The sequence below is a fragment of the Athene cunicularia genome, assembly GCF_003259725.1.
Source record: "Athene cunicularia isolate RWA chromosome 4 unlocalized genomic scaffold, athCun1 chr4_part2, whole genome shotgun sequence".
Classification (NCBI taxonomy): domain Eukaryota; kingdom Metazoa; phylum Chordata; class Aves; order Strigiformes; family Strigidae; genus Athene; species Athene cunicularia.
The window spans coordinates 17,038,422-17,050,508 of NW_020799099.1; the positions used below are offsets into that span (position 1 = coordinate 17,038,422).

General features: G+C 40.1%; 1 protein-coding gene across 1 annotated transcript in view; it reads right to left on the minus strand.

The window, feature by feature from the left end:
• NPNT (nephronectin) overlaps positions 1-12,087 on the minus strand; it is a 51,600-nt gene that overhangs the window by 8,008 nt on the left and 31,505 nt on the right. Inside the window, exons 9-10 of the mRNA XM_026847929.1 lie at positions 11,342-11,464; positions 9,150-9,611 (exon numbers count right to left, since the gene is read on the minus strand). Coding sequence (XP_026703730.1) covers positions 9,150-9,611; positions 11,342-11,464 — 585 coding nt within the window. The remainder of the gene's footprint in view (positions 1-9,149; positions 9,612-11,341; positions 11,465-12,087) is intronic.

Genomic DNA, 12,087 nt, shown 5'->3' on the forward strand with positions numbered 1-12,087 from the left:
GGGAAAAAAAAAAAAAAGAAAAAAAAAAAAGAAAAAAAGAGCTTTAACCTTGAAGCGCACTACTTTTAAAGATAGTGGTTTCTCAATAAAATAAGCCACATTAAAACCCTTGCTCAGACTTTCCAGTCCATTCACCCTCCTGAGATGCTTATAGGAGAATCTCAAGACGAGGCTGTGGTCATTGGAAGAGGCCCCCTACACACCTAACCCTCTAAACATGGCTGAAGGTACATCCATCTATCTGCAAAGGATTAGAGCTCCCAACACAATTATCAGGATTGTGCTGAGAGTTGAAAAGGAGCTCTAGTGGCAGCTGGAATTCAACTGTAATTATGCTTTTTGCTTTCCAACACAGCCTGTCCTTCAGCTGCAAGGAGAAGGAACACTCTCATTAACATTAACATTAACGGGCCTAGAGCTTATTAGAGATTCAGCAGCCAGAACAACCTGAAATTTAAGATGTCTTTGTGGCAACGATGGCTGCCAAAGTCAGGTGGCTACAAAGACTTCTGAAGATGCTGTGCCAGTCTGTAGAAGTTTCCAGAAATTACACACCAATGTCATGCCTGATGGACAGCTGTCAACTACAGATAAACCACTGGATAGAGCTGTCTTAGAAATTCCTCCTTAGAGGCAGGTCTAGTGCATAATTAATATAACAGTAATGCATTTCAGACATGTCCTTAGATGATATAGACACCTCTGACACCTACAGCATTTGTAAGGGCCTTATCTATTAAAAACTTGAGACGTTTTCCATTTGCAGTGCCACAATAAGTAACTTAATGTCTCTGTAGGCTTCTTAAGCGAGTAAGAACAAGAAGAACTGAGATGATTTACTGTTCTAAAATGACTGATGTTTTTAGGAAATCAAATCAAAAGGTAAGAAGGAACTTATTTTGCACTAGGACAACATGTAAATAGCACTGCTGCAAGAGCTCTTCTAAAGCCAGAAGACAATGAAAAATAAGAATGAAGTAGCTTCCTGCTTTTTGGAACTAGGACAAAATAAGCAGCCTGATAAAAGGTCAACCAAATGCTAATACATTTTAAAGTAATATTACAGGCTACAGATTTTGGATGATAATTTTGTATAATATAAATAAAAAGCTTGAAGTCTGTAGGAAACTGATTAACTCCTTAATATTATAGCCATTTTTGGTATCATTACGTCTCCTTTTTTTCTCCTTTTTTCTTTTTAAAATCCTTAGTAGATTTCAGATTGTGTCTCTTTGCAGTCTATCATGTTCAAATAGCCCCAAGGACTTTAGGTTGGCTTGGGTAATAGAGGCCTCTTAATTTTTAAGGATACATTGTTTGTAATAATATTTTTGCTGCTTTGTTTAATTTTTTTTGTTGTTGTTGCTTCTGTGATTAGAATTTTGAGATTTAACATGAAAGAACCCTTATGAATGTGCATAGGCCACACCACCTAGGCCAATAATCACCCTGCAGTCCACTTATGCACAAATACTATATTCAAGTATACAGAGAAAAAAAATCTGTTTACCTCAGGCAGCAAAAGAACAAGGAAAATTGAAGCAGGAATGCTCTATAATCATCATTCACCCTTAATCCCTCCCAGCAGTACTCCGCTGTCTTTCCTAGGAGCTCGCTCTGATCAGCAGGCGGGACAGTTGACCAAGGCCATCAAGCAGCTCCAGTCACAGCAGCACAGAGGTGCTCAGGGCCACATAAAATGCTCAGAGGTGGAACAGCACACACTCACACGCTGCTCTTGACCGCTTTACAGGCATGGATGACGGTGAGAAGTAGCTTAGGGAGCAGCCATGAATGCGAGCTGCCCCGCGGCACGCACAGCACCGAGCAGCACCATTTACATTCAGCTGCAGTGGGTTCGCTCAGGGATGTTAAAAATTGGGAATACTGTGGCCAGCTGCCTGGGACAGCATATTTTGCAGGAGTATTTATTTATAAAGCCTGATAAACTAACAGCATCCTGCAAGTTACTTACTGTCACTTCTGGCAGGACAGTTTTCTGACTGCAATTTTGCCTTAGATAAGTCCTCACAGTGGAGTTTCGCCTCACATTACAACCACGCTGCAGGCTGCTGCTCCTGGTGGATCACAGCACTCCCCACACATGAGACACATCTACGCTGCACCCCCCAGGCACTATCACCTTGCCTTTCCTCTTCCTGGAATGCGCTAAGGAAAAAACGATACTGTTCAGTTCCTACGCTATGGAGAACAAGTTGGCAATTTGCTTCAAAACCGCTGAGCGCAGCATACATAGGTACTGCAGCTACCAGTCTAGAGTGGACATGCAGCCTTTTCTTGAGGTGTCTTTACATCAGCCACATCCACAAGGCACAGGATGGAAAGCAGCCAGCCCACAGGAGCAGACAGAAAAGCAAGCTGTGAGGAACCTCGCAGTGCCATTACCCTCCAGCCACCATGTACCCACCAGCAACACCGAACTTAACACTCTGCACCTCCATATCCTCCTGTTCCTCCCCTGTGCCCCAAGTTTTTCTTAGGGACCAAAGGCTTGGACCACAAACTCACAGGCAGGTAGTTACAGGGCTCTAAATGAACACTGTGGCAGAGAGCACTGAAGAAACCCACTGCCATGCTCTAGGATTTGTAGGATATTCACAGTCTCGAGGTATGTGTTTGCCCTGTGGACGGCCTTTTGCCAGTCCCCCATAACTCATTTATGGAAAATACTGCAGGAAATACTAGGAATTTATTTTCCAAACTACTTCAGTTTACTTACTAAAATACCATTTCTAATGCACTGCTGTTTCATACAAATCCGAGTTACAGCTGTGCACACATACGATCATTCTCCAAATTACAGTTGATATATTTACCTACAATTAAAGCTCTACAAAAATATATTTCTTCAAAGCTTTAGAGAAAAGTCCTCTCCAAACACCATTGTTATGAACTTCTAGAATAACATGTTGCAGAGCTTAAACCAGCCACTTCAGCGCTCACTGCTAATTAGAGGAATGTGCACTCCATATGAAACAAGAGTTACTGTAAGAGATGCAGGGCTCTAAATGTGATCCACGTGTACACTACTTCTTACTACAACGACCAATGTGTTGAGTGGCGATCGTGGGAGAAAGTATTTGGCACAATTATTTTCTGCGAGCTTTCCAAGCCCTTTCTGTGTACTTTATATAGCCTATCAGTATGCTTTTCACTTAACTTCAATGGTTTGATAAAGCTCGTTAAATATAAACTTGGCTTCTTTTTCTTGGAGAATTTTATAAGCTCTGAGTGAGCCAATATATCAACACTACCATGTTCTCAGAGTTCATGAGCTGAGTTCTTCATAGATGCACAAATGTGGGGGGGAACATTTAAAAACTGCCCAAGACTGATTTCTTTCCAGTTTTTTAATCCTGTGGGAAAACAGTAAGACTTTTTTTCATTTCCTTACTAATTGCTGAGTTTGGGAGTATAAGAGATGGTGTGTACATATGTCAGGTTATTTGTAATTACGGAATAATCACTGTTTTGGTGTTACAAAAGCAAAACAAAAGACAGAGTGCAGCTTCATGTTATTAGTAATTGTTATTACCGTTAATAATGCAGAGTTCTGCCTTACAGCAAACACTGTGTTCTTATGCAATTCCATTCCACACAATAATCATGGCCAAGATTTCCATTTGTTAAAAACAACAACAAAGGACAAAGATTATTTGACTGGAAACTTACAACTGAAAGTTGTTAAATTCCACTTTAAAAAAAAAAAAAACACGAGTGATGAGATCTCACGCAGAACTAGTAGAAAATAGCTAAAAGGAAGGGTAGTCCAGAGCTTAGTCAGACAAAGTAAACAAGAATATGCCCTGTTTTCCTCCAGGGAAGACTTTGATATATGCTGGGCTAAAAAGGAGGACAACAGAGAGGTACATTTCACCCTTTTATCTGGATAACCATAGTGTCTAGGATTTGTTGCCTAAAATTCCAGACCCAAATTTTGCAGGGTGAATTATTTCAGGAAGGGCCTTGACGGACTGTCCCACCTTCTGCTATTTGCGTAAGAGGGGAGAGATGGTGCTCACGTGCGACCACTCTGAAGTCCAATCTCGCATTTCTCAGGCACTTACAAGGCTCGTTAACTTTGACCTAAACAAACACCATATTATATATCTTTCCAGAAGATTTTCTGAAAAGTAACCTGTCTGCTTTTCTATGAGCAGCTATTTAGGAGGTGCAGAGTGCCAAGTTTCAAGGAAACACAGCTAAAATATGTAGTCTACAGAAGCTTGCATATCAGATCTGGGGATAAAACTAGCTGGAGGATTGATGGAGGATATGATTTGTAAGACTCCTAGACCTTATGGTTACACATTACAAACAGGAACAAAGTGCCTACCTTAAATGCTTAAAAATTAATATAAATACATTTTAGGAGGTGCCAGAATAGTGAAGACAAATGAAATGCTATTGTAAATTGATGCTACTATAATGCTATCAAGGAATAACAAAACACATTTTCTTTGCTTTTAGAATTTCCCCTTTTTCAACACCTTCAAGAAACACATAACTGCATTTACTCACTAAGGACTTTTCAGTCATTGAAAGTGGGACCAGAAAGAATCAAGTTTTAATCCAAGCTTTCAATTTTCTAATAGCTGCTTTGAGAAAAGTCTCCTTATTCCAATCTTTTCAGCTCCACTATGGGCTATGAAGGAAAACTGGTGAACTATCTTTTAATACAGATAAGGGGTTTTGTTCTTTCTCTGCTGATATCTAGTATTATGCTTTGTCTTTATATTTATGCTTTTAATGCTTATCACCCAGATCCTGATGGTAGCAGAAATTCAGTCTTACTTAAAAGCTCTTTCTATTTGTTAGAGGTTTTGTCCATCTGCGTAACCAGAAATGATTCCTCTGTACTTCACTGTAGTTTGTATCAGTCCTGAAATAGTTAAATATTAAGCCATTGCTGCATTCCTCCCTCATTGCCATTCCCCCCATATCCATATCAGGAGAAGATTATCCTTGGTGCCAGATTCCACTGTCTGCATCTGGCTAAGTGGTTCAAAGGCCAAGTGCAGGAATTCCATTTTTTAAAATACTCATTTTTTTGTTCTCTGAAAAAGCAGCTCCCCAAAGTCACTGCAAGCATTTTTAGAAAAGGGGTAAAGCACCTAAAGAAAATCAAGAGCTCAATACCTTTCAATAATTGCAAAGGCATTTAAATAACATTATCAGCATTATTATCACTTGTGCTCTTTGTCACCACTAACAGATCAATTTCACTGGTCCTCAGCTGATCTCAAGCTGAGCAGCACATTCAAAAGTGCTCTGAAGTGAAGGCTTAGGACAAGTTTACTCAGCGTGTGGGACAGCAGGTCAAGCAACAATGAAGAGAGAATATAGGGAGCAACAGGTCACCAAGGGTAAGCTCAGGAAAAGGTTCAATAATGAAAAATTGAAATTTGAGAGATGCTTGCAGAAAACAAGTACACCTGCCCAGGCATGTTTCCTCTTCTGATGTGGACCAATTCTAGACCACGTATGTTTGTAGGATTTGGTCTAGTGCACTAGGACATCTACCAGTGCGCAGTGCAGCAACCACCCCTTTGCCCTGGGTTGCCTAACAGAAGTACCATCTATTCAGATGGCCAAGCAAAGCAGTGTTTACTGTCATACTGCTTTCTCCAAGTCTGGCTAAGGCTTCAGAGCCTGAGAGGGAAAAAAAGGAAGGAAAGAGTCTAAGCATCACAAGATAACCAAATTTGAAAACACAACTTTAAACATTCGGGTCTTTGGCAGATACTAAGGGCTGGAAGATCAGAATTGCCAGTGGTTCTAGCTACAGTGCTCTCTGTGCTGGGGTTTGCCTGTCCTTGTGTGACTCTTCAAGACAAAACAGCCCTTGGTGACACATGAGGAAGCAGCCATCTAAGAAGAAACTGTAACGCTTCTGAAGACCTTACAAAACTGAAGTCCTACTTCATAATCAGAGTGGATCTAACATCAGTTTCCCCCTGTTTTCCAAAATAAGGATTATAAGATGACTGAGCTGCTGCCTTCATTCTACCATCAGAACCAAAATAAAGGAGGCAAGAGCAATGATTTCTCTTCTCTTTTTAGGAAGCTATATGGGGACCACAGTGCAAATTCATTTTTGAGAACTAGTTTCTTTGCTGTCTTAACTGGAGAAGCAGATCGTGTGGGGAAATGAACCTAAAGAGGCTCTGTATAAGCCAAATGAAATCAGCTCATATCCACAACCCAGAAACACTGCAAAGATGTCTGATGTAGGTGAGATTAAAACAGTAACTGAGTTTTAAAGAAGCTGAGGGAAGTAGCTGAAAAAGCCCCTTCCGGGATGAAAGAGGCAAGTGAAAAATCCACAAACGTTTTTGGTGGTGGGAGGGGTTTGCACATCCACATGGCAGATAAGAAGCACGTGAGAAGTTAGCTAAATGACTGATTACTTCAGTTGAAAATTCTGTATTGCCTTAACACCGTGGTTGTTAACTTTGTGCTTGGCTGTGAGGAAAGCTTTACCAGAGGCCCTGGCCTACGCTCGGTGAAGCGCTGCCGTCCTGAGCTTGCAGCGCCTCACGCAGAGCAGCTGCAGCCCAGCCGAGAGGGGCACTGCTCTCCCCTGGGCCTAGAGAGCAGGGGCAGGACTGGCCAGCAGGAACCCGAGGTTAACCCACCCGGCAAATGCCACCTGTAAGCTAACATGAAAGGCGTCTGAGCTAATGTGCTTTACCTCACATTTGCCACTGGCCAAGAGCACGCAGACAGCTGGGTCTGCAGCCCTGCTACTGCCCAGGAACACTGACACCTTGCTGAACCCCTGGTGTGACAACATCTGGGGATGTACAGGTATCTCTGTGTTATCCTTGGAAGTGCAGTGCTCGGAGCAGGCAAGGACAGGCTGAGTCATGCCCTGCGCATCCCACTGTAGCAATGTATGTGGCTGTAACTTTTCTTCCTGCTCTTCTACATGTCCCACATGAGGAAATGTAACTTCTTCCCTACCCCATGAACTCTGACAGTAACAGGATTCAGTAGGTGAAGTAACACCTTACAAGCAATGCTTTCCTTGACAAGTACATAGCACATTCTTCTGGAAGAGAACTGTTTTTCAATCAACTGTAGATTTCAAATCCCAAACAAAATCTTTCTGCACTCACTAAATAAATGCCTCTGGGCAGAGAGAAGGTGGGACGGGACACCAGTGACCACTACCTAAACGATACTTTCAAAGTGGCCAGAAGAGAAGAAAAAAAAAAAAAGAAAAAAAAGAGAGGGAAGAAGAGAAAAGACACTTGCTTCATTACAGATCACACTACTAGCACCATGCAAACTCCTACCATCTAGAACACAGGTAGCATACGCCTCCAGTCCCACAGTTATGTCACACACATACGTATATCAAATATATCTTTAGCAAAGGACAGAAGAAATAATATTGGATTAAAGACACATACTATTCACATGATCTGAGGAGCCATCTGTCCCTGTATAACCTACTGAAGCCAGTAACAACAGCTGCTGGTGCCTGACCTGTTGGAATCCTTCTGTATTGTATACTGAAGCCTTTGAGGCTATGTATGTATATCACAAACCTCAAAGGGTGGCAGCTGACCTAACTAAATAGTTGATAAACACTTTTCAAAGGTAATTTTTTTCCTGTGTTTGTTTTATGTACCATAATATAGGCTTACAGTCAGAAAACACTTCAACTTTCCCACTCTCAAAACCCTTATATCTGAAGCATATGTAATGAAAGCATTAGCTTCAAAATCTAGCCTCTAGGGAGAGAGCACAGATGATTGTTATGACTTCATGAAAAGAACTGAAAACCATCCCTTTGCTTTAGAATTCCAGAGAACACTTGCAACACAAGACACCTGGGAAGCACAATGCTAAGAGTCTAAAATAATTTCCACAGAACTCTGTATTTTTAACTATTGGTTCCCATTATATTGTTTTAGGAGTCTTTACTGTATTTATTTTTAGAATTTTACATTAAAATGTTTTTATACTTTTAACCGAATATAGATTGTTTAAAAAATAACCTTGAAAAAGCCAAAAGCACACTCCTCTGAGTAGTACCAGGATTTTTCTTCCCAAATATTACGTCAGTTTTTGTCTCCATTTTCAACTTATCAAACTGTCAACAACAAATAAAATGTCAACAGGGAAAACAAACCTCTTTTTTACAAGGAACAAAATATTTCACTGTGGAATGACCTAAGAGAACACAGCCCAAGAAGTTACCACACAGATGCCAAAGCAACCGGAAAAAAACCTCCTACATTGCCTGTACACCTGCTCTGAGACAGCAAACTTTTCCTCCTATTACATTGCTGCAGCAGCTTTATTGTGCATCAAGAAGGGAGAAGGGCTGATCCAGCACACCCTCCCCGTCTCTAAAATTAGCAGCAAAACTAAAGATGAAATCGTGTGTTGAGTATTTCTTGGCAGATATGTGTAACTCTGCATGTGCCAGTAATGTCTCCTGTGGTATGCACTAAAGCTGGCACAGAAATGCTGCTGTAGATCTCAGAGAAACTCTTAAAATGACACATGTTCACGCTATGAGAATCTACTATCTTTAGCTTCTCATGTATCCATTTTCATAGATGTAGTTCAAAAAATTAGTCTCTTGTTATTTTTTATGCAATTTTCCCATTGCTTAGTTATATACATCCAAGACTATTTGAATTCATACAATACAGGCGACATAACAGGTTTTAGGTAATCACACATAGTCCCATTTCTTCTCATTCTTAAAGCTATGGAAATATGTGATCTAAGAGTGACTCCCAACTCCCTGAATTTGAATCCACTGACCATTTATGAGTTATGTTTTACTGAAAGTATTGAAATGCAATGTCCTTCATTTTTCCAAAATTTTCATCTAAAAGCATTAATTAGGTTAAGCACTTATACAGGACAATATACTCACAAATAATTTCAGGAAAATAAAAAAAGTTTTTTGATTAAATTGATTCAGAACTTCCTCTCCACATTTTTTGTTAGGTGAAAAAAGAAATTATTTGTGCAGTTCTACCACATGAACATTTTCATTTTATGTATTTATTCTTATTGCTAAAGTGTTCCAAAAAAACCAAAACAGGACAGTGCATGCATCTACAATTCTGATAAATGGAAGAATATGTAAAATTACTTACTGAACACATCTCCTCGGGGTTTCTGAGGATCTAGTTGGATCCTGTTGTCATCTGTTATTCCTTGGGAAGATGTAGTTTCAATGGGAACATGTGAAGGCTCTTCGGTTGTTATCAGAGGAGTTCTTTGTGGTGGTAGTGTGGGTCTTAACATTGTAGGTTGAGGTAGTGTTGGAGGTGGAGGCCTCGTCACTGGCTTCGTTACTGGCCTTGTTGTCACTGGCACATACCGAGTAGTTGGCTTTGGTGTCAGTCGAGTCGTTGGACCAGGCATAGGAGGAGTTGTTGGCCTGGTCACTGGCCGCTCTGTAACAACAGCAGGTACATATGGCAGTCTGAGGGGTTGTCTTGTGCCTCCAACATCAGGAATCCTATTGGTTATACCACTGCCTCCCTTAGGGAGCGTGCTGTTGCCCCTGAATGTATGATATGGACCAGGTGGTTCAATCATGACATTCGGAATAACTGCAAAGAGAATCAAAATGGGACCAAAATGGACATCTGAGGGTTAATATATTTTATTATGACACAGAGAGTCTTTGTTGAAATAATTTCTCTCCTCCTTAACATTTACACTAATTGAAAAAAATACTTTAAGCATCAGCACTGCTGAATTTATCACATCCCTTTAGGTAGTGCTTCTCATTACAACAGTTTAGAGATGATTTAGAATGACAAGGCCAAGACACTTCCATCCCTTACCTCCTCCCAGGCATCAACTTCTTGCAGAGTTGGCAAAACGTACCCAAAAGCACTGTTAGTAAAAACCATGGGTAGGAAGATGCATGTTAAGCGGCCTTCTAAACTGGACAAGTTTGTACTTGGGAGTGGAGGCAAGTTTATTAAGACTCCAATGTTACAACCATTTTGGTCATAGATGGGCAGATACCTTTGGCATAAGAAAGTTATCATTCAGACCTCTCCACTTCTAAACTTTTCTCCTTGTCAATAAGCATTAATCATTTAACAGAGATTGAACATAAGCCAATACCTTCATTTAGATATTTACCTTTGCTAAACACCAGGAAATTAAGCAAATGGCATTTTTTCAGCCTCCACAAAAAGGAGATGGTGGACTGAGCACAACCTACACCACAGTGACAGTGCCTAGAGTACTATTTCCCCTGATACTTCATAAAGAAAGGACAACAAATTTTATCTTGGTTTTGCAAGGGGAGTTGCTGTAGACATGAAACACAAGAACATCTGTTCTGTTATTTCTAATTTTCTACTTGTTAATAAGCCTTTTATATCTCACTAGAGATCTTAAAAGCCCCCATAAGAACTCTAGTCACATATTTTGTGCACAAGTGTTTCAAGTATAACACAGTTAAAATGAATCGTTCGATGATAGCCGGTAAAAAGTCTTTCTCTGTGGCCACCTGTTTATTACTGTTCTTTTGAATACCCTTTTTAACATTATGGTATATTAAAATATCAACTGCACCTTAGGACTATGTCCCAGTAACACATGTGAAGTGTGTCCATGTATAATTGCAAGCACTCAGGTTGTGGAATATCGCCTTAGCCAGATCACGTTACCATGACAGCTACAGCCAAAGGAAACAAGTTCACAGTGCTACTGCTCTTTAAAGAGAGTCACCAAAGACCAGAACCCACATATGAATACAGGGTCCTCAAAAAGATTCAGCAGATGTCATTGAGCTGCACAGTCCTGAGGGATGTCAAATGCAGAGTGCTCCAATGGCCTATTCTGTACCAAGGGGCACAGCTGTTTCTCCCAAGAGAAAGATGAGGAAGGTAACTCTCCAACAAGGAATTCTTCCAGGGAAATCCTCCCTCTTGGCTCTGCTCACATCTGGGGAGCAGTGGGGAGTGGATGGGGTGAGCTGCTGAAATGGGTCAGTGGCAGACTGTACATAATAACAGCATATGAGTAATATGTACTGCTTGACCAGACCTACCCTGCTTACTCAGATGTTCTCATCCTGAAGCAATCTCTAGAATCAAGCTGTGAATAGGGAGAGGTGAATTTCTTTCTAATTATGAAAATGTCTCAGGGAAAGATATTTTTACCAAGGTATGCTAAGACTCAGAAAACTCTGACTACATTCCTTGGCCCTGTATTAAGTTTTAATAATAATTAAGAGAAACTGATCCTGATAGTGCTCAAAATTTACAACATGGGACACATTTATTTTCAGAATTCCTTTTTAAAAAGGAGCATTACATACGTATGCAGTTTGTTCCATTGTCTCTGTAACCTTCTTTACACTTGCATTTGTAGGATCCTGGTGTATTGTAACATCGTGAAAAACTACCACACTGATGGCGGCCAAGGGAACATTCATCTATATCTGCAACAGAAAATTACATTAAAAAATCATTTAAATAAACGAAACATGACTTTCTGTTTACCCCTACAAAGACACACAGTAGTATGGTCATTAGGAAAATATTAATTTTGAAAAATGTAATAAAACTGAATTGCCAGTGGGAAAAGGAAGACAGTCACAAATCAATGTGGTGATACAAATGTCAGGGTAAATGGGATTATTGTGCCACTCTCTTACTGCTCAGCTTATACCTTAGCATCAGCTTCAGTGATGTGCTGTGGGTAGACTGCAGTTAAGATCATGAAGATCACAATTTTAATTACCACTTCTTAAAGGTGACATGATAAGAAAAGAAAATCTGAGTGTAAGAATATTCATGTTCTTAATCTCACAGGTATTAAACTGGTTTTCCATAAAATGTTTCCTCTATTATACATCTGTATAGATGTTTCTACATCAAGCAAAAACTGCTTCAAACACCTTATATGGCATTTCCATGTTTGTTGTCAGTGATGCAAGCAAAAATCTCCAAATTCCAGTGTTCTGCTTAGAGATTTCTCTCCAAAAAAATATACTTAAACAAACATAAAGCAATACCTCATTATCTCCACATGATCCTTTTTTCAGTGAAAGGATCATAACTA